This window comes from Bubalus bubalis, chromosome 6, assembly GCF_019923935.1.
Source record: "Bubalus bubalis isolate 160015118507 breed Murrah chromosome 6, NDDB_SH_1, whole genome shotgun sequence".
Taxonomy (NCBI): Eukaryota; Metazoa; Chordata; class Mammalia; order Artiodactyla; family Bovidae; genus Bubalus; species Bubalus bubalis.
The window spans coordinates 117,274,400-117,299,570 of NC_059162.1; the positions used below are offsets into that span (position 1 = coordinate 117,274,400).

A 25,171-nucleotide genomic window follows, 5' to 3' on the forward strand; every position below is an offset into this window, starting at 1 on the left:
GGACTGGTTTGATCTCCTTGCAGTCCAAGGGACTCTTAAGAGTCTTTTCCAACACCACAGTTCAAAAGCATCGATTCTTCCGCGCTCAGCTTTCTTTAGAGTCCAACTCTCACATCCGTACATGAATACTGGAAAAACCATAGCTTTGAGTCGACGGACCTTTGTTGGCAAAGTAATGTCTCTGCTGCTAGTACTCGCTCAGGAAGCCGTATTAAGTAGCATACAGAAAAGGGCATGTCTTTCGAGAGCACTCAGTCCAGTCCGCCTTAAACCTGAGGAAAAGGCACCGGGAATCCTGGAAGCGCTGTGGCCGTCGCCCAGTCCTCTGGCGCTTTCCTCAGTCGCGCGCGGAGAAGCTTCTTCCTTGAGCGGTGGCTTGGAGGGGCGGGGCCTGGGCGCTGTCACTCCGCGGGCACGTAGCCCCACCCACGTCGGCGCCTCCGCGTGCGCGCGCAGCCGAGCAGGGGGCGGGGCCCCGCGGCGCGTCCGTTGCTAAGGCCGCGCCACCCCTGGCGACCGAGGGCCGCGGCCCGGCGCACGCGCCTGGGCGGACTCCGGTGCACTGTGGGATGGGAACCCGAGCGGCGCGTCGAGGCCGGAGCGGGCAGCTGCGGCGGCGGCGGGGCCGGCGGCGGCCCGGGAGCCGGGCTTAGGCTCTGCGGCCGGCGGGGCGCGGCCATGAACGCGGCGGTGGTGAAGCGGACGCAGGAGGCTCTGGGCAAGGTGATCCGGAGGCCGCCGCTGACCGAGAAGCTGCTGAACAAGCCCCCGTTCCGCTACCTGCACGACATCATCACGGAGGTGAGCGCCGGGCCGGGATCGGAACTGCGGTCTGGGCCGGGTCCCCGTGCGCGGACCGGGTGCGGGCCGGGGTGCGAGCTAGCGTGCAGGTCCGGGGGTCGGGGCCCATCTGGGGTGTCGGGGTGCGGGCTAGTGTGCAGGTCCGGGGGTCGGGGCCCATGTGGGGGTCGGGGTCCGGGTTCCGGGATGCGGATTGGCGGTCGGTGTTGGGGCGGGAGTCGGGGGGCGGGGGCTGGGGGGTTCGGACCAAAGCTGGCGTCGGGATCGGACCTCGCGTCGCCGAGCGCTGACCCTGCCCGAGGAGCCCGGCCTCGGCGGGACGGATGATCCCCTGGGCCACCTTTCCCGGGAGTGTCCCGGCTCTTGGGGAGCATTCTTATGTCTTCCGTCCTGCCCTACTCTTCTTAGAGCAGATCTTCCACTCAGCCTGGCAGGGCTGTTTCTGAGACTCTTTTTCCCTTGCAGCGTCTGGCAGATGGAGAGTGTTTACAAATCCCAGGAGACGGACATTATTTTTTTCTTAGCGCCCCACCCAAGTTTCCCTCCACCTGCTCCTGCTGTGGTCACCCTATTGTTGTTCTGTCGCTAAGTCCTGTCCGACTCTTCGCAACCCCATGGACTGCATGCAGCACCGCCAGGCTTCCCTGTCCTTCGCCATCTCCCGGAGCTTGTTCGAACTCATGTCCATTGAGTCGGTAATGCCATCCAACCATCTCATCCTCTGTCGTCCCCTTCTCCTGCCCCCAATCCCTCCCAGCATCAAGGTCTTTTCCAATGAGTCAGCTCTTCCCCATATTGGATGTTTAATCAATGCCTGTGGGTGGACTTATTGAAGGTGGTTGTTGGGGGACCTGGAAGGATATAACTATAAAAGAGCAGGGCTGTATTTGCTGATCGATGGCAGAGCATGCCTTGAGATTAGTTGTCTCACTCTCTTGCCCGCTGGCTGGACGGTTCCTGAGTGACGGAGACTTGTTTGTTGGCACATCCCGGGCACAGTACACAGAAGGTGCACAGCGAACACTCAGTGCTGAATGGAGTCAGTCACGGCTCCTGTGACTCCAGTGTCAGCACCCATTTCCATGGTGCGCCCGAGTGTGCGGTGCCTTTGGGAACCCCGGCGTGCTCTCTGGGCTTCAGGAATCAGGTTCACCTTGCAGGTGTCCCGGGCTCCTACTCTTGCCCATGTTGGTCCTTAAACTTCACTTCTCGATCCTTCCAACAGGTTCAGTATCTTACTCTTCCACAAACGTGCTTTACTTGTCTTTGCTCGCTTAGCTTATGATATGGACCTCTCTGTGCTTATAAGCTGTGCTTAAAACTCTCAAAACCGACCCACATCCCCAGGGCTATCTTGACTGGCCTCCTTGTTCTCCTCCTAAGCTAGTGCAGCACCTAGACTGCCCTGGACAGTGTCTGGGGAAGGGACAAGGCTGTGTGGAGAGCCTGGTGGGACAGGGCTGTGTAGGGAGCCTCTAGGGGGAGCCAGGCCTTGAGTGGCCTCACCTCTTCCTGTGAAATGGGCAGGTGGTATCCTCTGACCCAGGAGGAATCCAGTCACTTAGCCAGGAGGTGAGTGGCTGATCACACCGGTTGCTGCCCCAGCCGGACACTTTGATTTTCTGTGTTAGTCCTGTTTGCTCACTGAAACCAGAAAGCCAGGAAAGAGGCTGGGGGGGCTACATCTTTCTGTGGGTCCTGGTGTGGGATCATGGTGGCTGCTGTCCCCACCTCCTGCAAGGTTGGAAAGGGGAGGAGAGTTCAGGCAGGAATTGACTCCGTTGCCAGGTAGCTAGACTGTGGGGAAGGAGTTCCGTGTTCTCCATTGGGATCCACTGGTCTGCTTTTTTGCTAATCTAAGGTCAAAAGTTGGACTGTGAAGAAAGCTGAGCACCAAAGAATTGATGCTTTTGAACTGTGGTGTTGGAGAAGACTCTTGAGAGTCCCTTGGACTGCCAGGAGATCCAACCAGTCCATTCTAAAGATCAGTTCTAGGTGTTCTTTGGAAGGACTGATGCTAAAGCTGAAACTCCAATACTTTGGCCACCTCATGCGAAGAGTTGACTCATTGGAAAAGACTCTGATGCTGGGAGGGATTGGGGGCAGGAGGAAAAGGGGACAACAGAGGATGAGATGGCTAGATGGCATCACCGACTCGATGGACAAGAGTTTGGGTGAATTCTGGGAGTTGGTGATGGACAGGGAGGCCTGGTGTGCTGCAATTCATGGGGTCACAAAGAGTCGGACACAACTGACTGAACTGAACTGACGGTCAAAAGTAATTTCTCTACCTGTGTAAAGATAAGTATGTTAATTTTCACTTATTTGATAAAGATGTTAGAACAACTGACATACGGAAAGCGTTTTCAAATAATACATGGCGATTCTCTTAGCCAAATTGTTTACTACCCCTGAGTATAGTGTTCAAATCGCCATATTTTAGAGTTTTAGTTACTGCTAAGCTAACTCCGTATCTTTCATAACTTGAAGCATTGATCCTGTGAAATTAATGCCTCTTGTAATGATTGCTCACAAGTTTACACTATCAGCACACTAGAAAAACCTCAAAAGGAGCAAAATGAAGAAATTCTAGGAATATTAGATGCTCTTAATATTCCGCTTCATACAGGAAAGCCTGGCGTGCTGCAGTCGTGGGGTTGCAGAGTCCGGCACAACTTAATGACCGAACAACAACTCGTAATGTTCTACCTGTCTTATCAGGGGAAATAACAGCACACCTGTTGAGCGGTTTGAGAAGTATAGCTAGCCAGTTGTCTCTTGGTCTTAAAGAAGGAACTTGGTATTAGTGGGCCACTGTCTTGTCTTTTTTTTTAAAGCATGTCTTATGGTAATAAGTACTCTTTATATCTGCCAGGACACACACTTATAGGCATATTCATCCTTACCACATACGAATGCAGTCTGATATTTTCCGATCGGTTTTATTTTGTAAAAATGGGCTTACTGCTACCCATTGCATTGACTTTATAGTGACCTGCCACAGGAGAACCAGTGGTCTGAGAGGACCCTGGTGTGTCTGGGGGTGGGGAGGGGCAGAAAGCATCACCAAACCTGACTGAGGGGTAGCTGGGAGGTCCAGGTTGACTGGGGAGAGGGAGTGGTGAGGGGAGCAAAAAAAGGTGATGTGGCAACAGACCACTCCCTCCCCCCAGACCCCCCTGCAGGGTCCCAGGAAGCGATTGATGCAGTGGTGCGGAGAAACCCAGGCCAGCAAGTCCCCTTTCTTCCCCAGATCCTTGCTTTCCACTGCTGTGGGTGACCCTCAAAAGATGCCTGTTTCTGCTTTTGGACCTCTCGGGGCCTCCATGTGGTCCTGAGGCTGAGTCTGTATTTCCTAATGGCTTTGAAGGCCACCTGGGTCAGGCCCCTGCTGGCTCCCTGGCCTTAGGCCCCTCCTGTCAAAGGCCATCTGCCCCTTGAACGGACCTGCTTGGCCCTGGACCTTGTGGGACTGTTTCTCTGGCCTGGCACATGCTCCCCCAGTTCTTCTCCAGTCTCAGCTTGGATAGGCTTTGCTCCTGGAAGTGTTCCCAGACACCCTGGGCCGTCCTGCACTTGGATCAGGGGAGATCCTGTGCTCACTTAGCACCCTGCAGGTCCGTCGTGTTTACCTGTCCTTGCAGCCAGATTGACTTCCATGAGGATCAGGCGGACTCTGCCTAGGACGAGGTCCCCGCACATGGTAGACGCTGGAATGCGTGTCATATCAGCAGATGGAGGATGGCTGGGTGTGGACAGAGCCTGGTGCCCTCAGTGTGGGGTGGTGGGCACGGCTGAGCCCCGGGCTGTCCTGGGGTGCCAACCGTGGCCTCGACTTTTCTTTTGAAGGTGATCAGGATGACTGGCTTCATGAAGGGCCTCTACACGGATGTCGAGATGAAGTCCGACAATGTCAAGGTAGGTGGGAGGTGCTCTCCCCGGGGACTTCAGAAGCTGTGCTCTGGGGCTGGAGCACGAGGCTGGTGGCTCCGGGAGTGCCTAGCACTCTCCTCACCTCAGCTTCCTCCAGCAGCTGCATGGCACGCTATGACAGCCTTCAGAAACACAGCTAGTGTTCCGCAGGTGGGTGCTAGCCCATCACCAAACTTTTATTTGGTGGTAGTGGGAATAAAGCGTCAGGAGTTCTAAATCCGACACACACCTAAAAACAGCTTTTTGTCCAAACAGGAAACTGGGCCTGTTGAACGTGCTCAGGATAGTGCAAGCTCTTTTTCAAATATTTTAATATCGGTGTTTCAAATGGATATCTTTCAGGATAAAGATGCAAAAATTAGCTTCCTGCAGAAGGCCATAGACGTGGTGGTCATTGTCTCTGGAGAGCCGCTGTTGGCGAAACCAACTCGGATCGTGGCAGGGCACGAGCCCGAGAGGACCAACGAGCTGCTGCAGAGAATTGGCAAGTGCTGTCTCAGCAAGGTAGCGCCACCCGCCCCAGAGCTGGGAGCTGTGCACACCCGGGAGGGTGACACGCCTGGGAGGGCAACTAGGCGGGCCACCCCGGGCAGTGGGCAGCATTGGAGGAGTGGGGGTTAGCCCTGTCCTCGCAGTCCCATCCCCCCTCTCCTGGAGCCTGGGAGTTATCAGCCAGGGTGTAAAGCTCTGCAGTGAACAGACCAGCGAGTACCGGGTGCAGGCTTCACGAGCTGTCGGTGTGCAGTGGGGGCGCCTCGGGCGCCTGCCTGGGGCACATGGCTGGAGGCTGCGCGCCCAGCCTCTGAAGCCCGGCGCTGCTTCTCCTCTTGGGCCCCCTTTCAGGGCCCGTAACTGTTTCCAGCTCGGGTGGCCGGGGTGGCCGGAGTGGTCGGAGGAGCTGTTTTTCTCCGTCTGTGAGATTTACAGGGTGTCCCTGTTCTCTGCCGGCCTTTCCAGCCCCCTTCCCGCTTCCCGTCCTCCCCTCCCTCTCCCCAGAGGAGTGTATGCAGAGCTCTGCTGCCTTCTGAGAAACCCACCAACCCACCCACCCACCCCATGCGCTTGTGAGGGGGCCGGATTTCCTGGGGTCCTCACCACCGGCTGGAATCCGGGCCTCTCTGGCCTTGCCGTCCCTCTGGGGCCGTTGGAGGAGATCTTCCCTGGGACTCTCCTCCTTCCTGGGATCTGAGTAGCCCCCAGCGGAGCAGAGCTGGACCTTTGTCAGGGGCGTGGCGAACACAGCCCTTGATGGAAGTGATGGGCTGGAGGCCGGGGGCTCGCCTTCCGCGCTGCCGAGGTGGCAGAGGCGGGCTCCAGCCCACACGGCAGGCAGGGAGTGGGGAGTGGGGTCAGACTGGCTACTGGGGCCGCAGGAGACCCCCGCCCGGTGGGTCCAAGGCTTGGCGACTCAGCTGCCCCAGATCCTGCTCCACGCTCCCTTTCCAGAAGCGATCTGACAAGTGATTCCTGCTGAATCCTCTGCCCCCGCCCCGGGCGCCTCGCGAAGCCCCGCCCCTCCGGTCCTCGACTCTCAGCGCCCCCTGTTGCCTGCCTACAGGTCTCCTGTCCTGCCTGCTCCCTCGCTCACGCTGCCGGTTTTTCAGGGCCGAGATGCCTTCCCCGCAGCCTGTGGGGTCGGCTGCTCCTCTCGGGGTCCCCGTCATGGTCCCCTGGCACACTGCACCGACTTGGTGGTTGTGTTTGGCCGTCTTGCTGGTGCGCAGCATGGCCTTGGCCCTTGGTCTAGTTCCCGGCGTGCGACGGGCACTCGGCACAGGCTTGCGGAAAGAGGAAGTGTGTGGGCAAGGGGGAAGCCTGACCGAGGTGTCCGGGACTCTGGGGGCAGTCAGGGGCGCTGACTGCCCAGGGGATTTTGGCATCTGACGGGGCTCCAGTGAGATCGTTCCTTAGGCTGGCCTCTGTGGCTCTGTGAGAGGTGTGGGGCAGCTCGAAGTCCTTGACAGCACACACGACCATGCTTGGCAGCTTGGGTGGAGGAAAGTGGGGTTCGCTTGGCTTGAGTGGACTCTGGTGTTAAGGACTGGAAATGCTGGAGGGGACAGTTCTAGGCAATGCTGTACATTGTCTGTGATAAAATTCATTTCCTTTAGGAGACAAAGAGTCCATTTGATGAGCAGTCTTTGCTGACGCTTGTGTATTAAGTGTACTGATTTCATTGCAACCTTGCGTTTTCTCTCCTCCCATTGGGACCAGCTCTCCAGTGACGACGCGGTGAAGAGGGTGTTGGCCGGAGAGAAGGGGGACACGAAAGGACGGCCCTCACTGACGTCCAAACCGCAGGAACTGGATAATAAGAATGTGAGGGAAGACGAGTCCAGGGTCCAGAAAGACAAAGAGGTGAACGCAGGTTACGTGTGTCTAAAATAGCGGGGCCTTTTGTGGTTCAGGTAGATAATTTGTAAGTGATGCTGTTACTTGTCTTTTTATTTTCCAGGATAGAGGAAATTATGAACTAAACGAGAGAAGTACAAGCAGAGATCAGAAACAGAAAGAGGACCCAAAGGAAGAAAGCAAACCCCGAGAGAAGGAAAGGGACAAGGACAAGGCCAAGGAGAATGAGCGAGACAGACATAAAGAGCCGGAGCGAGACAAGCACCGCGAGCGCGCCAAGAACCGGGCGCGGCCGGACAGGGAGAGGGACCGGGACCGCGGCCCCCGGGAGCCCGACAAGGACGCGGAGCGCAGGAGCCAGGGCGGGAAGGAGAAGGAGCGCGGCAAGGAGCGGGAGCAGGAGCGGGAGCGGGAGCGGAGGCGGCTGCGCAACGGGGAGCTCTGCAGGGACCCCGAGCCTGAGCGGAGCCGCGAGCTTGACCGGCCCGAGAAGAAGGTGCGCGCCCCGGGACCGCTCCGCTGCCCGCCCGCAGAGGGCACGGGCTCCTCGCTAAGATTCACACCGCGTTTCGATGCCCTGTGACGGGGAAACCGCATTTCTTATGTCACCCCCCTAAAATCACGGCCAGCCCGGAGTCCTTGCATAACCCGAGGGTGCTATCTGCCACGTGCACGCGTGTCGGGGTGTTTTCCTTGGGAGCGCGGACCCCGCGACCTTGTGAGCGGTTCCTAGGCCGCCCTCTGTGTGGGGGGGCTCCCCCCGGGCTGTGGGCCTGGCCGCCTGCATTCAGGGTGAGGGCCGCTTTCTAAGTCTCTGAGGCATTAGCCAGGTCAGTACAGCGAGACCCCAGCTTACTGAATTCCTGGTCAATTCAAGTTCTCAGGTAAATTTAGGATTTTCCAGCAAATTCGTTTGGTTTCAGGCAGTGTTTTTTGTTGTTGTTTCCCTAGATGTTCAGGTTATTTTGGAGACTCTGTAGATAGGGTAAGCCTCCTGTCAGGGCTGGCGTCGCGGACTCTGGTTCTTGGGGGACGTCGCATAACTGTGAAGTGTCCTGGCAAGGCCCTGGAAATTCTCCAGCCACTGGGAAGGAGGAAGCCGAGGTCTGGACCAGTTCAAGGTCCACCCTAGGGGGTGGCAGGTGGCGAGGGGCCAGGCTGAGCCCCACTCTGTTCTGCTGCGATGGCCATCTGGTTTTGTGACTTGGCATCCCAGGGGTGTGGCTCTGGGAGGTGAGCAGGCCCCTAGGACCAGCCCAGCGCCAGGCCTGGAAGCTGGTCTTTTTGGTGGTTCTGTTGGTAATGTTAGTGTGCCGCCTGGAACCTTGGGGTCCCCCAGGAGTGTCCAGAAGTCCTCACCATGAGGTAGCTCACCATGCTGTACGTGTTGTAAAACTGAGATACCCCTCGCCCCCACCCCCCACCCCCCCATTTTTGCCTCTGTTTAAATGGGGTCTGCTAAGTCACTTCAGTCGTGTCTGACTCTATGTGACCCCATAGATGGCAGCCACCAGGCTCCCCCGTCCCTGGGATTCTCCAGGCAAGAACATTGGAGTGGGGTGCCATTGCCTTCCCCTAAATGGGGTCTAAGGAAAGTCTTTTCCTCTGACCTGGGTTTTTGTGGCGCTCAGACATTCTCGTGCATTTTGCTGTGCCCTGCCTGGGCACCTTCTCTGCCGTCCAGGCCTTCAGACCCAGGGTCCCCCCTGTGATGTGTCCCGGGGTTCCTGGTGGTGTGCCTGCTGCTATGGGTGGACACCCGGGCTGTGCTGCACTGAGTGAGCATCTGAGACAGGGTAATGGGACCGATCCTGCTCCCAGCTGGTCATGCTTGGCCTGAGTGGGTGTGCACAGACCTGTCTTGGTGATCCTGCTGGCCCGGCTTCTCTGTGTCCATCTGGGTTTCCTCTGTGGAGCAGGGTTTTGGGGGGGCAGGCTGCACTCTCCCCCGGGAGCCCCCCAGAGGCCCGAGCTCCGAGGCTTCTGTGAGGGCAGCTCTGGGAAGAGGAGACGGCTCTCACCCGGGTCCTGCCGGGTGGTCTGATTGGATCTCTTGATATAGAAGAGACGCTCGTGAGATGTTCTTAGCCTGTGAACCCCGAGTGTGTCCCTGTGTGGCGGTGGAAGTGTGAGGTCGGAGTGGCCATGTCGGGCTGCTCCCTCCTTGCGTGTCTGTGGGCAGCTGTGTGCTGTGGGCGGGGGACCCGGGCACGGAGCCCGGCCCACACAGGAACTGCTTCGGATGCAGTCTGCCACTTCATAATGAAGTCGCGAGGACACTGAATTGTTGAAATATTGAGCAGGCACCCATCGCTTTTCATGGAGGAAAATCTCAGCAACTGTGTCCCTTCTCCTTATGTTGACACGTGTCAGAGAGTTGACTTAAGCGCGAGGCTTCCTAAGGTGTTGATTTAACCTCTTACAGGTTTCACGTCATGTTTGTCTTGAGAGTGCATTCCCATTGCAGAGTCTGAAGCCTTTGCTCTGTTGGGAAGTGAGAGTGGTTTCTTCTCGGAAGCTGGGACAAGGGCAATGTTGCTCTGGGTGTCGGAGCTCCTTTCCGCTCCAGATCCCCTGTGTGTCCCTGGAATGTTTGCGGGAAGCTTGGCCTGGTGGAGGGACCGTGGGGAAGACGCTGCTCCCTGCTGTTTCCACCACCCCTCCAACCCCCGGGCCCTGCCTCTGACGCCCATGGCCTTCCAGCCGCCCCTGGCGGGGGTCCTGGCTGACCCACCGCTGCTGGGGGTCGGGGCTGGGGGTTGGGCTGGGGCACGACGTGGTGCTTCTGTGTGAGCAGTTTGTCTTGCTGTCTGTCAGCCTTAGAGAAAGTGTCTTGATGCTTTTTTAGATGTTACGGTCTTGAGTAATTCTACAGTGTGAATTTTTTTTTTTTACAGTTATCAAGCTCAGGAGAGATGTCTAAAAAGTTATCAGATGGATCTTTTAAAGACCCCAAAGCCGAAACAGAGGTAAAATTTGAAAAATAACTTTAAGAGATGTAAACCCGTAGCCGTGCTGAGACAGGACGTGCTGTGCCGCGGTCCTTCCCGGTGCCCGGGGCCTCAGGCGCGGGAGCCCACGTTGGTTCAGTTGTAAGAGGAACGGTGTTGGTGGTTTCCTGCCTGTGAAGTAGATGGGGCTGTGCATCCTCTGGGTTTCTGGGGCAGACTCCAGGGCCTCCTTGAACCTTTGTTTGACGGGTGTGACGGGTGGCGTGCAGAGGGGCCGGGTCATGGTGTGGGAGCGGGTGGGGTGGCTCTTCGGGTCAGTGTTGGGGGATTAAGTCACCAGGCAGATGGGGACGGAGGGCTGGCTCGAGGGGCCCATCCTGCTGCGCTTGGCCTGGGGGGAGCCTGCACTGTGCTCCCCGTGGATGGGGTACAGTCCAGGCCGTGCCCTCCTGGGGGTGTTTAGACTGCCCCTTACTTCATCATCCAAACTGCAGCTCGAAAAGTGTATCCGGGCAGCCACAGGGAAGATGGACAGGCGTGGAATGGACGCTGTGGGGCTGGTTAGGGCTCCACATGGTGGCTTGAGAGAGGGGTTGGGCGGGGAACTGCACGAGCGGCCAGAGGGTCGGCTTGTGGTATCTCCTGTGGTTTATTGCTCTGTTTAGACAACATCGAGTAGGTTTGCACTCTCAGAGTTGTTCACAAGCGCACTGAAGTACTCAAGATTGTATCAACAGAGGTCTAGTCCTCATAAACTCAGCTGATAAGACAGTGATTCTCAAGGGATGGTCAGTGGCTGACCTTTTTAGGGCTACACAAAAAATGTGGAATTCTGCCTTAGGGTGAAGGAGGTTTCAGCTTCCTTCTGACCCCCACGCTCAGGCCCTGCTGCCCTGACTGCCTTCCGCTCCCCTCTCGGAGCATCTGCGTGCTGTCCTGTTTCCTACTGGCTCTTTCCTTGTGCTTGAATAATAAATCTGCTCATGATGCATATGCATGATGTTGCTATGTGGGGCATCAGTTAATTTTTTTTCATTTTTTTTTTTTTAAAGCCTGAAATTCCCACCAGAGCATCCAGGTCAGTGACAACAAAGACATCAAAGCAGCGATCCAGGAATTCCGTGGAAGGTACTGCTGAGTTTATCACATGATGTATCTGAAAGCGTTAGACTCTTGGCCTTAACCACAGCATCCACTAGGGAAAAGCTTCTGTGGATAGAAAGCAGGTTTGCCTTTGGAGGGCATGAACAGAGACCATGCAAAAATGATGCAGATATGTGGCTTTCACACCCACACGCACGAGTGTGCACCTGCACACGTGTGTGAGCTCACGACACCAGGGACAGAGGACACCTCTTTGCTGGAGACCTATGTTCTCATCTAAAAGATATGATTCAGTGTTATTTTTCTAGAAGTATTTGTTAGGCTTCCGTGTCTCTCTGACTCTTCTGAATGGGTAGGCTAGTTTCGTCCTGATATAGGGTGGACATGGACAGCATCCTGCCCTTAGACAGGTGGTGTTTATTTTACGGGCTGTCTAAAACAGTGTTTAAAACAAGAGCAGAAATTGTCCCTAGGGGTCATTCTGAAAGCTGGAGCTGAAGCAGGCGAGCCTGGCCTGGGTTTGCCCGAGGGTGGTGCCTTGTTATGACAGACCAGGGAAAGAGTGTCAGTCTGTCCAGGGCGCGGAGGGACAGATGGAGCCCAGCAGTGCTGGAGGCTTTCAGTGGAAGCCTGGAGTAGCTTTGAATGAGCAGTAGTTGTTCCTGAGAGTGATCTTTTCCCTAAATTGTAAACCTTAAAGTAAGTGTAGCAAGGATGTAGTAGTTGAAATTCTTCACGGAGACATTAAACTTAGATGGTACGTTTCAATTTTTGGCATTGATAAATGAGTTAGTGAGCATTACTGTGCCAGGAACTTCTGTCTTTCGGGCCATCTCTGTGGGAGAGGTTGCCAGGTGTGACTCCTGGCACAAAGGCTGGTATGGACATCCTGAGGTTTCAGCTGCTGTGGGCACTGTCCCAGTCTTCTCCCTTATACTTTCTTCCAGGATTTGTTTGGAGCCCTTGCTGATTTTCATAGACAGAAAGCACTCAGAGTCTGAGTGCTCTTAATTTGCTGAACTCCTTTAACATTAGGGACATCTGCCAATTTTTTTTGGCTTCCCCAATAGCTCAGTTGGTAAAGAATCCGCCTGCAATGTTGGAGAGCCCAGTTCAATTCCTGGGTTGGGAAGATCCCCTGGAGAAGGGATAAGCTACCCACTCCAGTATTCTGGCCTGGAGAATTCCATGGACTATATAGTCGCCAATTTTTAAATAAGTATCTGTTTCTTGTATCTTTTCAGGTTTTTAATTCTGATTATGTTTGGTTTCTGACTTGCCTAGGTGTTTAATTTTTATGCACTGGGATTTTTATGCAGTACCAGTCTGTTTGTGTGGTCTGCCCAGAGGTTTGAGATATGAAGATCTTTGTCCCCATGGTCGCTCCCCGGGTGCCCCAGGGTCGCCCCTGACCTGCGGTGCCTTCTTGCCTGCTCTGTACCCTCCCCGCAGGCCTTTTGGGCTCTGGAGTCTGCTGTTTCTGTTTTACTCTTCTGTTTCACTGTCAGTGCCTTGTCATTTTTCTTTTCAAAAAAAAAAAAAAATACAAAGCCATTCATTTGCTTATTATTGCAGAGACATTTTCCAGTCATTTGAGTTCCATGAGTCAGAGATTCCCACCTCCCACGAAGCAGACTTGTTAGGAGGTGCCTGCAGTTGGGTGAAGCCTAGGCTTTGTTCCTGGGACGCCTGGATCCTGCTGCTTTCAAGTCAGACGGGGGGTTCCCTCTCCAGAGACCTGTGTGCGGTGCTTGGGTGTGTCCGCCAGTCAGGGATCGCGCAGTTGTTTTGTTTTCAGATTTCTGGAAATGGTATCTTCTTCACCTCATTAATTTTTTGGTGATCATTGTTGGAATATACATAGAAGCTTTACTGATTTATGTAGCTGTGTTTTCAATCTAGCCTGTATCAAATCTTAGTAGAGAGTTGTTGCATTGATTCTTTTCATTTTCTAAGCTGATGGTCATGTCGTCTGCTTTTCTCGTCTAATAACTCAGGATGTTTGCATCTGGGTTGACTGGCGAACTTGTACCATAAGTTTCCTTTTATATGATCTTTAAGAGATTTGTTTATCAGAGATTTGCTGGCTTTACGATATTAAGCTCTACTGAGCTACTGACAAATAGGTGAACTTTTTTTCTTCCCTGCCCACTCGCCAAGCGTGGACCTAATAACCCCAGGTCCTCAACTGGCACAGCTGGCACTGCCCCTCTTGTAACGGGTAGCGTTTGGGCAAGTGTCTGGTGCCCAGGAGGTGTGCGAGACACAGGTGCTCTGTGTTCCTGCTGAGAAGAGAAGCCTTGAGTTTACTAGAAGGGTGGGGGTGGGGGGAGTATCACGTTTGTTGAACATACTCAGAATCTGAAAGCCATTCCAAAATCTCTAGAGGATCGAAAAAGCATTCTGCCTGAGAATATGAGGGTTTTTTTGCTTATTCTTAACTAGTGAATTGTAGCAAAGTGAAGCACTTTCAGCTAGGGAATGCATTTTAATTTCATTTGTTCAATAATATGCAGCATTACCAATTAATACATATTTTCATTGTGCAATTTCACGTCAGGAAGAAAGGACTCTAGAACCAGTGAAAATAGTCTCTCCCCTGAAAAAGAATGTAACTCATCCTACAGTAAAGCTAAGAAGGAGCATGCCGTGAAACAGTTCGGTAAGACTGAGTGAGCCCCAGGGGAAGCTGAGAGTGCTCACCGGTGAGTCGAAACCTTTAGCTGCCGGATCCTCTGCTTGGCCACCGAGCAGACAGAGCCCTGTGGCTGCTGCCCCGGAGATGCGCCTGCTCGGCTCTGGGAGGGCCCTGGTGCTGGAGCACTGCCCTCGGGCGGCCGGGGTCGGGCAGGGCAGAGGGGCCGCAGACCCTGGGGTCTGAGCCACAGGGCGCCCCACCCCCAAGTGAAGGTTCCCAGCCACGGATCAGGCCCTGGCCCATGGTCCACAGGAGCCTTCCATTGTTCTGCAAATGTCTGTGGGGTCCCTGCCCTCATGGAGAGTTTGCTCTAGAGGGAGAAGACAGATAAGAAGGAGAGGTCAGGGAGTATACCTTCTATTAGATAAGGAGATGGCAGGGTGTATACTTTCTCTTGGGTAATAAGGAGAGGTCAGGGTGTACACCTTCTGTTAGATAATAAGGAGAGGTCAGGATATATACCCTGTATTAGATAATAAGGAGAGGTCAGGGTGTACACAGTCTATTAGATAATAAGGAGAGATCAGGGTATATACCCTCTATTAGATAATAAGCAGAGGTCAGGGTGTATACTCTCTATTAGATAATAAGGAGAGGTCAGGGTGTACACCTTCCTATTAGTTTAGCAAAGAGTTTTGAAGGGAAAGGAAGCTTAGAGGAGTGAGGGGCGGGGGGCGGGGTGTCTGCACAGAGTCAGCTCGGGTCACTGAGCACATGAGCTGCGGGTCTCCAGGACTGGCCAGAGGCCCATAGCTGGGACAGCGTTGCCTGTTTGTGAGCCTGGGAGCCGGGTGGAGAGACTGGAGCAGAGAGAGGGCAAGTGACCAGAGACCTGGCTCCTGCGTGGCAGGCTGGGTTCGTCGGGGGCTGCATCTGCCGGGCAGGCTGTTTAAGTGTGAACGCAGCCCCTGGGGGTGTCCAGCAGGATGGAGACGAGCCCAGGCTTGAGAAGGGCCCCCATTAAAACTGCAGGGAGCAGGAGTGAGGCAGAGAGCCGCCAGGGGCTGAGGCTGTGTGCGGGTGGCAGGCCGTGATGGCGGGGCTCAAGGGTCCCTGCTGAGACCGGGGTGGGGTGATGGGCGTGCTGGCGCAGTGGGCGGCATGTGTTCACCAGGAGAGGAGTTGGAGAGAGGGTCAGTCCTGAGGGCTGGAGCCTGACCCTGGGTGGTGTCGTTTATGGACGCAGGGAAAGCTTTGGGAGAAGCTGGTTGGTGGATCGGGTGGCTGGGCCAGGATTTCTGTTCTGGAGACATTATGTTCAAGGCACCCGTGAGACAGCTGGGTAGAAGTGTTGGGAGCACGGATGGGTGTGTGGCCTGGGGTTCAGGGAGAGACCTGGAGAAGCCGGCGTTAACATGAAAGAAGCTGGGAATTCCCAGGGGAGCATAGGACTTTCATGCAGTGACTCATGACTCGAGGAGCAGCGCGCCCGGGATTCGAGGGTCGGAGAGGAGGGGGCGGCTCTGGCAGAGGAGACACAGGCCAGCGCGGTGGAGGCGAGTTTGGAGAGGGGCGTCCTGAAGCCAGGCAAGGGGGGCATCTTACCAGCATCCTGTGGAGACGGAGAACTGGCCATTGAGTAGACGGGACAGCTAGTTGGTGACCGTGGCAGAAACCCCTGTAAATCCCAACAAACCAAAGCAACCGGATACAAAAGCCTTTGCAATAGTTTAATCTGTCGTTAACTATCTCATGTCAGGAAGAAAGAAGAATATTGTTTCAGCTAAAATTTTAGACCCCATAGTGCCTGGATTAAATAATGAACCAGATCAGGAAACTACAACTTCAGAAATAGGTGAGAAAAATATATTCTTTAGTTTAGATTCCTCACTGCTTTGATAAGAAATATTTACACCTCAGTATGGTTTTCTTTTTTTTTTAATTATTCCCACCACTTTAATGTTCATCCGATTCTTTTCACAATGTATTGAAGACCCGAAATGACTTGATATTCTGTTTGCTTTAATCTGCTGTTTTATAATGAAAAAGAGTTACTGAGCTTGACGTTAACCTTTTCATGCCTTTTTATGTGTGACATTTCTGAATCTAAGTCAAAGTGCTTTCTTTTATCTTGGCTGCTGGAATTTTACAAAATGGTGTAGATAGATAGAGACTTATCTTTCATTTCTCCAGACTCCTCTGCTCTGTTCTATTAAGAAAATGCTCCACCATAAATGGGCTTCCCCCATGGCTCAGCGGTAAAGAATCTGCCTGCAATGCGGGTTCCATCCCTGGGTTGGGGAGATCCTCTGAAGGCAGAAATGGCAGCTGGCTCGTCTTGTTGCCTGGAAACCCCCTTGGATAGAGGAGCCTCGTGGGGTTGCAGTGTCGGACAGGACTGGGCACGAGCATGGCCTTGCCGCAGGAAATATTTTACGGTGCCTGCTCGGAGCTTCTGGGGACGGCGTCCCTGCAGCGCACCCTTGACTTTTGAGGCTGGCAGCGTGACGTGTGCACACGTGCTCGCCCTGCTGGTACGGTGAGGTTAGATGTGCGGATTCGGAATTTCAGTGGGATCATCCGAGATGACAGCTGCGTGCTGTCTTCTGCGATGTTTAGCTCAGTTCTTCAGCAGTGTGGCAATTCTTGAATGACATTTAAGGGGGAAAATAGTGTAAATCTTGACTTCAGGGAGAGGTAAACGTTTTTCTGGGCTGAGCTTGCTGCCCGTTTTTGTGTGCATTCTGCCTTTCCTCATTTTTTTGCTGTTCTAAGAGATGTGTGTGCAAGCCTTCTGCTCCATCGTCGGTTCAGCAGTGACGGTCCGTGGTTGTTCTGTTCCAAGTAGGTCAGCCCTGTGCGGTTTATCTGGGTCTTGAGCAGTGTGGGGGACGGATGACCTACATCGGGGCGGAGCGCTTTCTTACGGATGGACGCGCCGTTCTCACTGACCACACGGGTTGTGCCGTTCAGCCGCATCTTGTGATGGTTTATTTCACTTCTGCGGGAGCTTTTCTCAGCCCCTCGGGGGTCCTGGAGCCGTGGGAGAGGGGAGCGGGCCAGGGGTGAAGCTGGAGTGAGAGGTTGCCCCGGGTGGGCAGCCGGGCGGCCCACGTGGACGCACCTCGCCTCCAGACCTGGACCCGCGTCCCCGCTGGCCTGGAGCGAGCCGCAGGGTGTGCTCGCTGAGCGGGTGTCTCCTCGTGGGTGCCGGGTGTGAGAAGACGTGCCTGGAGGATCCATGCAGCGGCTGCTGTGTCACAGGCGTGCCGTGCACGATGGCCGTAGTGCTGGTCGCTACACGGCTGGCAGAGCCCCGGCAGGGTGAGCCAGCGCTGTGCTGAGACGGTGTGATGGGTTTAAAGTCGAGTCAGAGAGTTCTTTAGCAGTGTATGGATCTTTGCAGCTGTGAAAATGATGGGAGTTGCACGTTGAAGGAGCACAGAGCCCTGACCTGGGCCCCAGACCAGAGCTTTGCGGAGATGAGGGGAGCCTGGTGCCACCTGGTGGCCACGCGCCGAGTCCCAAGCGCTTGCTGTGCCCGGGTGTGGTCCTGGCGCCCTGGGCTTGGGGGCCCTCCTCGCAGGCCCTTCCTCCCTCGAGCCCGTCCCTGCGCCCCCGGGTCCCCGTCATCACAGGTGCCATCCTACCCCAGCCGTCCCTGGAATCTCGGAATCCAGGGCTTGCAGCCGGTGTTGGGGTTCCTTAAGCCTCCAGGTCCAGTGGTGCCGGTCTCTCATAGTCCCCGTCCACTCCTGACCAGCACTTCCCACTGAAGCTGTGCCTCGTCATGCTGACCGCTCCCAGGCCAGCCGGCCGGCGTTGCCATGGGGAGTCCCTGGAGAGCGTGCGGGCTTGGTGGTTCTCATTTGCCTTTTCAGGCCTATTGAAAAGTTCAGCAAGAGATTTGTCCATTTTTTTCTCAAAACACGAGCACTGTCTTTCCCTGCTCCCGTTCGCACGCAGGCTGAGGAGACTTGGTCCTCCCGCAGCCATTTGACAGTCTGAGGTCTGGAACCTTCTCCATCTGTCTCTTTATCTTGCTTGGGTTCCCTCGTTTCATGTCCTTCCGTTGTGTAGAAGTTTTCATTATGAAAAGTACATGAAAGAAGAAAGAGGAGAGTGATCCGCACCTGTGTGCCTCTCACCTGGACCTGGTGGTCCGAAGGTTCTGGCGTGTTTGCGTCACCTATAGTGACATTGTTTTATGAATGATTTCAAAGTATATAAAAAATATTTTAATACTCTGAGTATTCCGTCTGAACACTTCAGCATGCACTTACGTGGCCATGAAGTGACTGTTGAACCTAACACACTGATTCCCCCGGAGCGTCTGGAACCCAGGCTGCATTCTGCCTTTTTATCCTCTGCTTTTTGTCTCTTCAGCCGCTTTGAGTCTGGAATATCCCCCCGCCCCGACTTTTGTCCCAGAATGTTGACTTTGCAGAGCGGTGTGGTTGCTGGTTGGGTGCAGCATGTCTGTCTGCTCGTTCCTCATGGTGTCATTTAGCTTAGAGCCTCTCGCCCCCCCTCCCGTATTTCCCTTGGATCTAAAGGCCTGATCAGACTTGGGCTGAAGAGCCTGCTCGCCCTCACCCTGCGTAGGTGCCGCTGTGCCCTTTGCCTTACGTCCTGTCAGGATGCACTCAGCGTCTCTGCACCCCAGGATACGAGGCTGGGGCTGATCCCTGTGCCAGGCAGCTCCCCCGGTGTAAACCCTGGTTGTTTGCATTTGCACCTGGACACGGTCAGCAGCTCTGTGTGGTTAGATGCTGCACAGAGCCCTGGCAGAGAGCGGGGGGCTCGTGCTGTGCTGCGGGCCAGTGCTGGCTGAGGCGTTTCTGGGGAGTAACTGTAGATGCACCAGGCGCCCAGCTTTGCGCACGTGCTCTCACTGGGGCGAGAGCCCACTCCAGGTGCCACGTTTTGCCCTCGTCCTCACCTGCGGGACCCGGTAATTACCAGTAATTCAGTCAACAGGTGGTGCTCATGCGCTGTGGTTTTTCCCTTTGCCAATTCATAGTGATTTTAATTTCTAATTTTTTTTCTAAAGCTATTGTTTGCCAAGCTGGCTAACCTATGCTCTCTGATTAAGGATTGGCTGTAGTATTATTAGTGAAGGTATAGTCTGTTTTTTTATGTACTTTCTATTTGTGTGAATTGGGGGTTTAATAAACCTCACTTAAGACTACTGCTAGAAATGTTAAAACAACCATCATCGGCCTCTTGAAAAATAGAGAAAGAACTTTGAGGAGATGAAATTGTGCAAAGCGTCCTTGGTCTCCTCAAGCTACAGACAGAACGCGCCTGTAATTTACTTACTGTGTTGGTGGAGTTGGCCACAGTATAGAAAGTATTTGACGCTTCTGAATAGTATGTGATAACTTAAAGTAATTGGGGTGTTTTCTTCTAAAATTGGTCATCTACGGTCATCTAATCTGATTTTTAGATTTGTTTTAGAACTTAATGGTACTTCATGTTGGTTCTTTGGTTGCTGTCCATGAGATATCATAAATAATTAACTACTTGAATCAGGGTGTTTAGGTCCACATCGTTCTTAACAGATCAAAAAATATTTTCTCAGAAAATTATATGTTGTCTGTTTTATGTAGTTCTATTACATAAAATAAAGCAACTCTTTATTTGCTAAGAATAAAGATTGATTATTTTATAATGACAGTGTAATTCTGACATAAACTGTTTCTTTGAGTACTTTTAAGTATAAGATTGTGTCTCAGGAAAGGGAGCATCTTCCCCGTTCTGTGTTTGTCTCCAGGTCCATCTTAGCTACAGGGGGTCGGTGCTTTGGTAACGGGTCAGGTTGCCTCCCTGGTTTTTGCCACAATTCAAAGTGTGTCCCCTCAGCCCTCCTGCTTTTGTTTTTAATAGAAATATTTTGTTTCTCGGGTACTTGATATTTTTTTCTGTTTTGGTCAACATTTGCACGTCAGTCAGTAAACAGTAGGCAGGTGTGCCGGAGCTTCCGACGTGTGTAGGGCTCTGCAGAGCCAGGAGCGCTTCCCTCTTGCTCCTGCCGTCCTGAAGCTGCAGCCTCAGGTCATGACTCCCAGGCCGGGCCATCGTGGGGAGACCAGGGGGGACTGGTGGTATCAGGCCGTCCTGGAAACGGGGGGGGTCCCTGCCTCTGCCTCGACTGGGTGGGTGGGGCCTGCCCACTTCCCAGGCGCCCCTTCCCCGCTCCTGATCCCAGAGCCAGGCTTGGGGGGAGTGGTCCAGGTGCATCCTCTAGAAAGCCGCCCTGGGTCATCCCTGGGGAACTGGCGGTGGGGAGGCACAGAGGCGTCAGGTGCTGCCCGTGACCCCGCTGCACGTCTCCCTCTTAATCACCCGCCTTAACTGTCTGACGTCAGAAACGAAAGAAGCTAGTACTAACTCAGCTAGTATTTCAGATGACAATGCAGCCAGTCTGTGGAGAGGCAGCGCTGAGTCAGAGCCAGCCGTGAAGCAGAAAGGTAAGAGGGAGGCTGGTCACCCGCGCGTCCCCCACACGGGGTGTCCCGGGGTCATGGCCACAGCTGCAGGCTCCCGGGCCTCTGACCCCGCCGAGGCCCAGCCCCTTGTCATCCACACTCAGGACTGAACATGGCTGGTGACTCGCTCTTGCCTGTTTAATAAACTAGAGGAGAGCGTCCTAGTCCCAGCCCGAGGGCAGCAGACCTCCCCGAGTCCTGAGTTCCTCCTGAGCCCAGAAGTGTTGGGGTGACCCAGGGACAAGCCTTAGTTGCTGCTGGGGGTCCTGGAGGCCAGGCTGCCGCCCCAGGTTTCCCATCCAAAGAGGACTTCCCAGCAGCTCAGAGGCCGTCTCCACTCTGACTTTTCTGTGATGTTCTCTGTCTCAAGGCCTCCCTCACTAGGGTTCTGCTTTCAAGCATGATTTTTTTTCCTCAGCATTAAAAAAAAAAAATTATAGTAAAGTTATACATTCAGTTTTTGCTTTTTTTTAAAAAAGGTTTTTTATTGGAGTACAGTTGCTTTGCAATGGTGTGTTAGTTTCCGCTGTACAGCACAGTGAACCAGCGTACGTGCGCACACATCCCCCGTTTTCTGGACCACTGTGCGCTTCTTCAGGCCCTGGAGGTCCCACTGGGCATGGAGGGGCACCCTGCCCGCTGCCCCCATGTCGTGCCCCAGCGCCAGGCTCGGCACAGGTGTTGGGGCCGCGGAGGTGTGGGAAGGTGAGGGCTGGTGTTTGCCAGCCTGTTCAGAAGAAAGTGTCTGTCAGAGGCCTGCGGTGCGCTCAGCCCTCGGGCAGAGAGCGCCTGAGTGAGCTGAGCGGGCAGGCACTGCAGCAGATGCTCTGGGTGGTCTGCGGGGAGCCTTCACACCAGGGAGGGCCTTGGGGCCGGGCAGGGGCGGAATCTGGGGCCAGTGGCCATATTGCAAGTTTGGAGACAGGACGCTGATGCCGTTTTTAGGGGTGAGTGGCTTCAGGGTGCTCAGATCGTGTGGGAAGCGTAGCGCGTGGTCCAGAGACCAGACTGGCCCCGGCTGTGGGGTGATGGGGAGGGACGGAGCAGTGGGGTTGCCTGGAGGCGTGTCGATGCCTGAGGGCGGATGCGCCCGAAGGCGGGGCTGGCGGCCTTGACTGGGGCTGGGAGCCCGGCGGTCGGGGGCTGGCCAGGGACAAGGGAGGAAGGCAGAGGGGGCCTTGGCCCCGGGCGTTGGGGGTGGAGGCTGGGTGGTGCAGGCGGAGCCCAGGGCCAGGGGCGTCCGTGAGGCGGGGCGCCGAGCTGTGCTGGGGGCAGGCCGCTCTGTGTGTGCAGTGCCCGGGGTCAGCTCAGGACTCTGCCGCCCTCGGAGCCCCCCGGGGCCCACAGCCCCTTCTGGCTCTGAAGGCCCGGGGCCGTGGTGTCGGGGCCTCGGGGTCAAGGCAGCTCTCGCACCAGTCTCTTCCCTAACACCCAGTGCGTCCTCCCAGGCGGCCCCGTCTTCCAGACTGCCCTCTGCGGGGCTGGACCTCTAGGAGGCAGGTGTCCAAGGCCGGGCCCCTGCACTCCCAGAGCTGGCCCCTTTGGGGCAGTGTGTCTGTGGCTCTGACCTTGGTGTCCACAGGCCGCTTTTGCGGTCTGGCCTTCCCCACGTTTAAGCGTGTGTCCTCCGCGTCACCTGGCCATCCCTGGGGGTGTCTGTTCTTGTCCTGCATCCAGGGAGCTTTGGCTCTTCTGCGCACGTGTTCGTGCATTTTAAGAGTGTAGTACAGAGGCTGTCCTGAGTCCACCCACCCTGCGGCGCTTCCCTCCTTGCTTGTGGCCTCGGCCATCACGTTTGTCCCCATCACGTGGCACTTGAAGGAAAAGTCCCGGGTGACGAGTGCCGAGGCGGGCTGCTGGGGGCAGACGCCCCGATGGAAAGACACTCGTGGCTGACTTACATGACACGGGCCCGTTTGCCTGTGCCTGGCTCTGTCACCTCCCGCCTCTGTGCCCGTCACTCGTCTCTGTGACTGATATGCTTTCTCCTCATTCCTATCTCCTGTTTTCAAGTAATGACATATCATGATTCATGGTTTTGTTTGTCTGTCTCTCTCTAAAAATAAAACAGTGGCATTAGGAAGCTGGAAAAAAGACTATGAGGAATCGACCATTTTTCTCCTAATGGACATCCAAAGTTATTACTAATATATTTTTCTCAAATCCTGTTCTGATCGTTAAATATACTGAGGTTTCCTGACAGAAATTGATTCTCTGATGTACTTTTTTTTTAGGTGGCTGTCCTAGTGATGCAGGTGAGTAATGGCCTTAAGTAGGTCTGTTTGGTATCAGTTGTGTCCGTGTGTACAGATACTAACATGTGCTCTCAGGTTTATGTTTTATACGTTGTGTTAGTGAAAGTAGCTTAAGGAAACATAGCCACCAATTTAAGATTTAACTTTTTATGTTTTAAAAGAATGCATTTCAGGAATTTTTTTCTTGAGTATAAATTATATTTCCAATAATCAAATTCTGGTTTTACTATTTTCTAACATATAAAGCACTTTCACTTTAAATAGTAGGGTAAATTTAATTGTCTTAATAGTTTGAGTTTACTGTTTACTGATTAAATCTTTATCAAAATGAACAAAACTTTATTCAGATTATAAAAATAATATGGTACAGAGCCAAAATAAAAAAAACTTTAAAAATGCAGAAAAATATGAAGAAAATGAAAAGCATTGGTAATCCCAGTGCTCATAACTTGAATGAATGTCCTTCTAGACCCCCATGTATGCTATGTAATTATTAGATACATTACCCACTCCACTGTCCTTGCCTGGAGAATCCTGTGGACAGAGGAGCCTGGCGGGCTGCCGTCCATGGGGTCACAGAGAGCTGGACACGACTGAGCACAGCACGCTGTTGGTTATGCGTGTATTAACATGACGGTTTCATGCGAGCGTGTGACACGGGGCCGAACCACAGCTCCCTGAGCTTCCCAGTGTCCGTCCCTGCGGCGAGCGATGCCTGAGCACCTCGACGCGTGTTTACGCATATGTGTCTGCTTCTGTCCTTAGTCTGTATTTTCCTTTCAGTTAAATGCTGACTTGACAGACCTACCTGTTGAATTCTGATTTCTTGAGACGTTGACCCAGTTTGTATTTTGAGTCTGCCCATGTCCCCACACCTCCCCCAAATGTAGATGCCAAGCGTCTGTTTTAATTTCATCAAAATGATGAGAAAATTTTCATTCATATTTGTCATTGTTTTGATGGCTGTCTCTTCACACGTTTACTTGTTTTTTTTTTTTTTTTTTCTCCCTTTGTGAACTTGCTGGTGGGCCGGCCACCCGTCCAGAAGGAGACGTTGCAGCTCCTGGCCAGGAGAAGAGCGAGGCGCCCGAGAACCCCGAGCCGCCCGGCGAGCCCCCCGCGGCGGCCAGGTCCGTGCGCCCGGTCCCGCCCCCGCCTCTCCGTACTGCCCCAGCTCGTGAGCTCTTGAGCTCAACCGTTTGTTCAGAGAAAGCAAAGCCCGTGTGGTCTCCTCGCACCTGAGGTGCACCTGACCGCTGTAGAGCATCTCAGAGACTAAGGGAGATTCGTGCTCACGGCTGAGTTTTGTCACGGGTTTGATTCCTGGTAGTTGTGTTTACCACTCTTTACCTTAACGAGATGAAGAGGGGGTTGCCTTTAGACTTGTCGGGTCAGTGGGACGTTCTTAATATCCTGCAGACCGTGTCCTAACTGGCAGGTTGAGGGTGGCCTGAAAGTTAGCATTAGCGTGGGTGTTCCTCCGTCCACTGAAACGCACAAGTGTTCTGTGTCTCTTTTTAGGAGGATACCTCGGCCTGGGAGCGCACGGCCCGCGCCTCCCCGGGTCCGACGGCAGGAGAGTGTGGAGGCGCTGACCACGGACAGGTGGGGCCCCGGGCAGCCACGCCGGTGTCTCGGCACCGGGAGTGGGGGTGGGGCTGGCGGGGTTGGCGCACAGGCTGAGGCGGAAGTGCAGCACCTGGGGGGGCCCTGACCTCTAGCACGGGCCAGACCGCCTCCACGCAGGGGTTCATGCTCTGCAATCACGTCTTTGCCACTACGGGGAAAGTGTATGCCTTCCATCTCCAGATAAGAGGATTTTCTGAGCATAAAAACAATGGGGGGAAAATCGGATAAAAGAATTTAAAGGCTTAATCGCACAAAAACTAGAAACAAAAGATACAAAGTCGTGAGTAGTATAAAGACAGGCCACACGCAGGGCTTCGTAAATGTTACGGATCTCCCTGTGGATCCAGTGTGGACACAGAACAAAACATCACAGTGAAGGAAAAGGAGAAGGAGAACGGGCTGGCCGGAGGGGCTTCAGCCGGGTTGGGAGGCAGGGCCTGGAGGCAGCGTGGGTGTGTCTTTTAAGCCTTGTTGGCCAGGGAAGCGAAGGAATGAGGCAGCAGGTGGTGGTGGGAAGGCCTGAGAGAAGTTAGAGAGTTCCTGTTTTTAAGGTGAGACAAGCAGCGAGTTTCTCTGGCGGTGGGGATGGTCCAGTCGGGAGGGGAGACGGGAAGCTGGGTAATGTGGGTTGGGGGTGGGCTGTTGGGGGGACGGCGAGCATGTGGAGGGACTGGCCTCACGGAGCGGGGGCTGGTGGGTGGGTGAGGTCCTGGGCGGTGAGCTCCTGGCTCTTTGTCTTTCTCCTGAGCTGACGGTGAGTCTGGGGATGGAGGCTCGGGGCTCAGAGGAAAGAGAGGAGGCCCTGGTGCCCAGACTGGACCAGGGCCGAGGTCCTCGTTCGGGGCCGCCCATGGGGACGTTTTGTGGCATCGGGACTGGGGAGTACGTGGAGACAAGGCGCCTGGTGTCCAGCTGGGCTCAGGGCCAGGGTGCTGCTGAGCCTCCTACAGAGGACAGGCCGCCCACCCCAGAGGTCCGCAGAGCGTGGAGAGGCAGGGTGTGTTCACGGGCGCCCCC

At 54.5% G+C, this 25,171-nt stretch overlaps 1 protein-coding gene across 9 annotated transcripts in view; it reads left to right on the forward strand.

Moving 5' to 3' along the window:
- Positions 1 to 519: 519 nt before the first annotated feature.
- TRAF3IP1 (TRAF3 interacting protein 1) overlaps positions 520 to 25,171 on the forward strand; it is a 61,475-nt gene continuing 36,823 nt past the window's right edge. The window contains exons 1-12 of one of the 9 annotated variants that reach the window (XM_044945375.2): positions 539 to 801; positions 4,651 to 4,719; positions 5,077 to 5,238; positions 6,949 to 7,092; positions 7,190 to 7,582; positions 9,984 to 10,055; positions 11,090 to 11,165; positions 15,539 to 15,634; positions 20,151 to 20,252; positions 22,505 to 22,525; positions 23,571 to 23,655; positions 24,047 to 24,130. In XM_044945375.2, the coding sequence (XP_044801310.2) occupies positions 679 to 801; positions 4,651 to 4,719; positions 5,077 to 5,238; positions 6,949 to 7,092; positions 7,190 to 7,582; positions 9,984 to 10,055; positions 11,090 to 11,165; positions 15,539 to 15,634; positions 20,151 to 20,252; positions 22,505 to 22,525; positions 23,571 to 23,655; positions 24,047 to 24,130 (1,427 nt within the window). In that variant the 5' untranslated portion in view covers positions 539 to 678. Of the gene's footprint in view, positions 802 to 4,650; positions 4,720 to 5,076; positions 5,239 to 6,948; positions 7,093 to 7,189; positions 7,583 to 9,983; positions 10,056 to 11,089; positions 11,166 to 13,701; positions 13,804 to 15,538; positions 15,635 to 20,150; positions 20,253 to 22,504; positions 22,526 to 23,570; positions 23,656 to 24,046; positions 24,131 to 25,171 lie in introns of all 9 variants that reach the window. The other 8 variants (XM_044945366.2, XM_044945372.2, XM_044945374.2 and 5 more) reach the window with 8 other exon arrangements.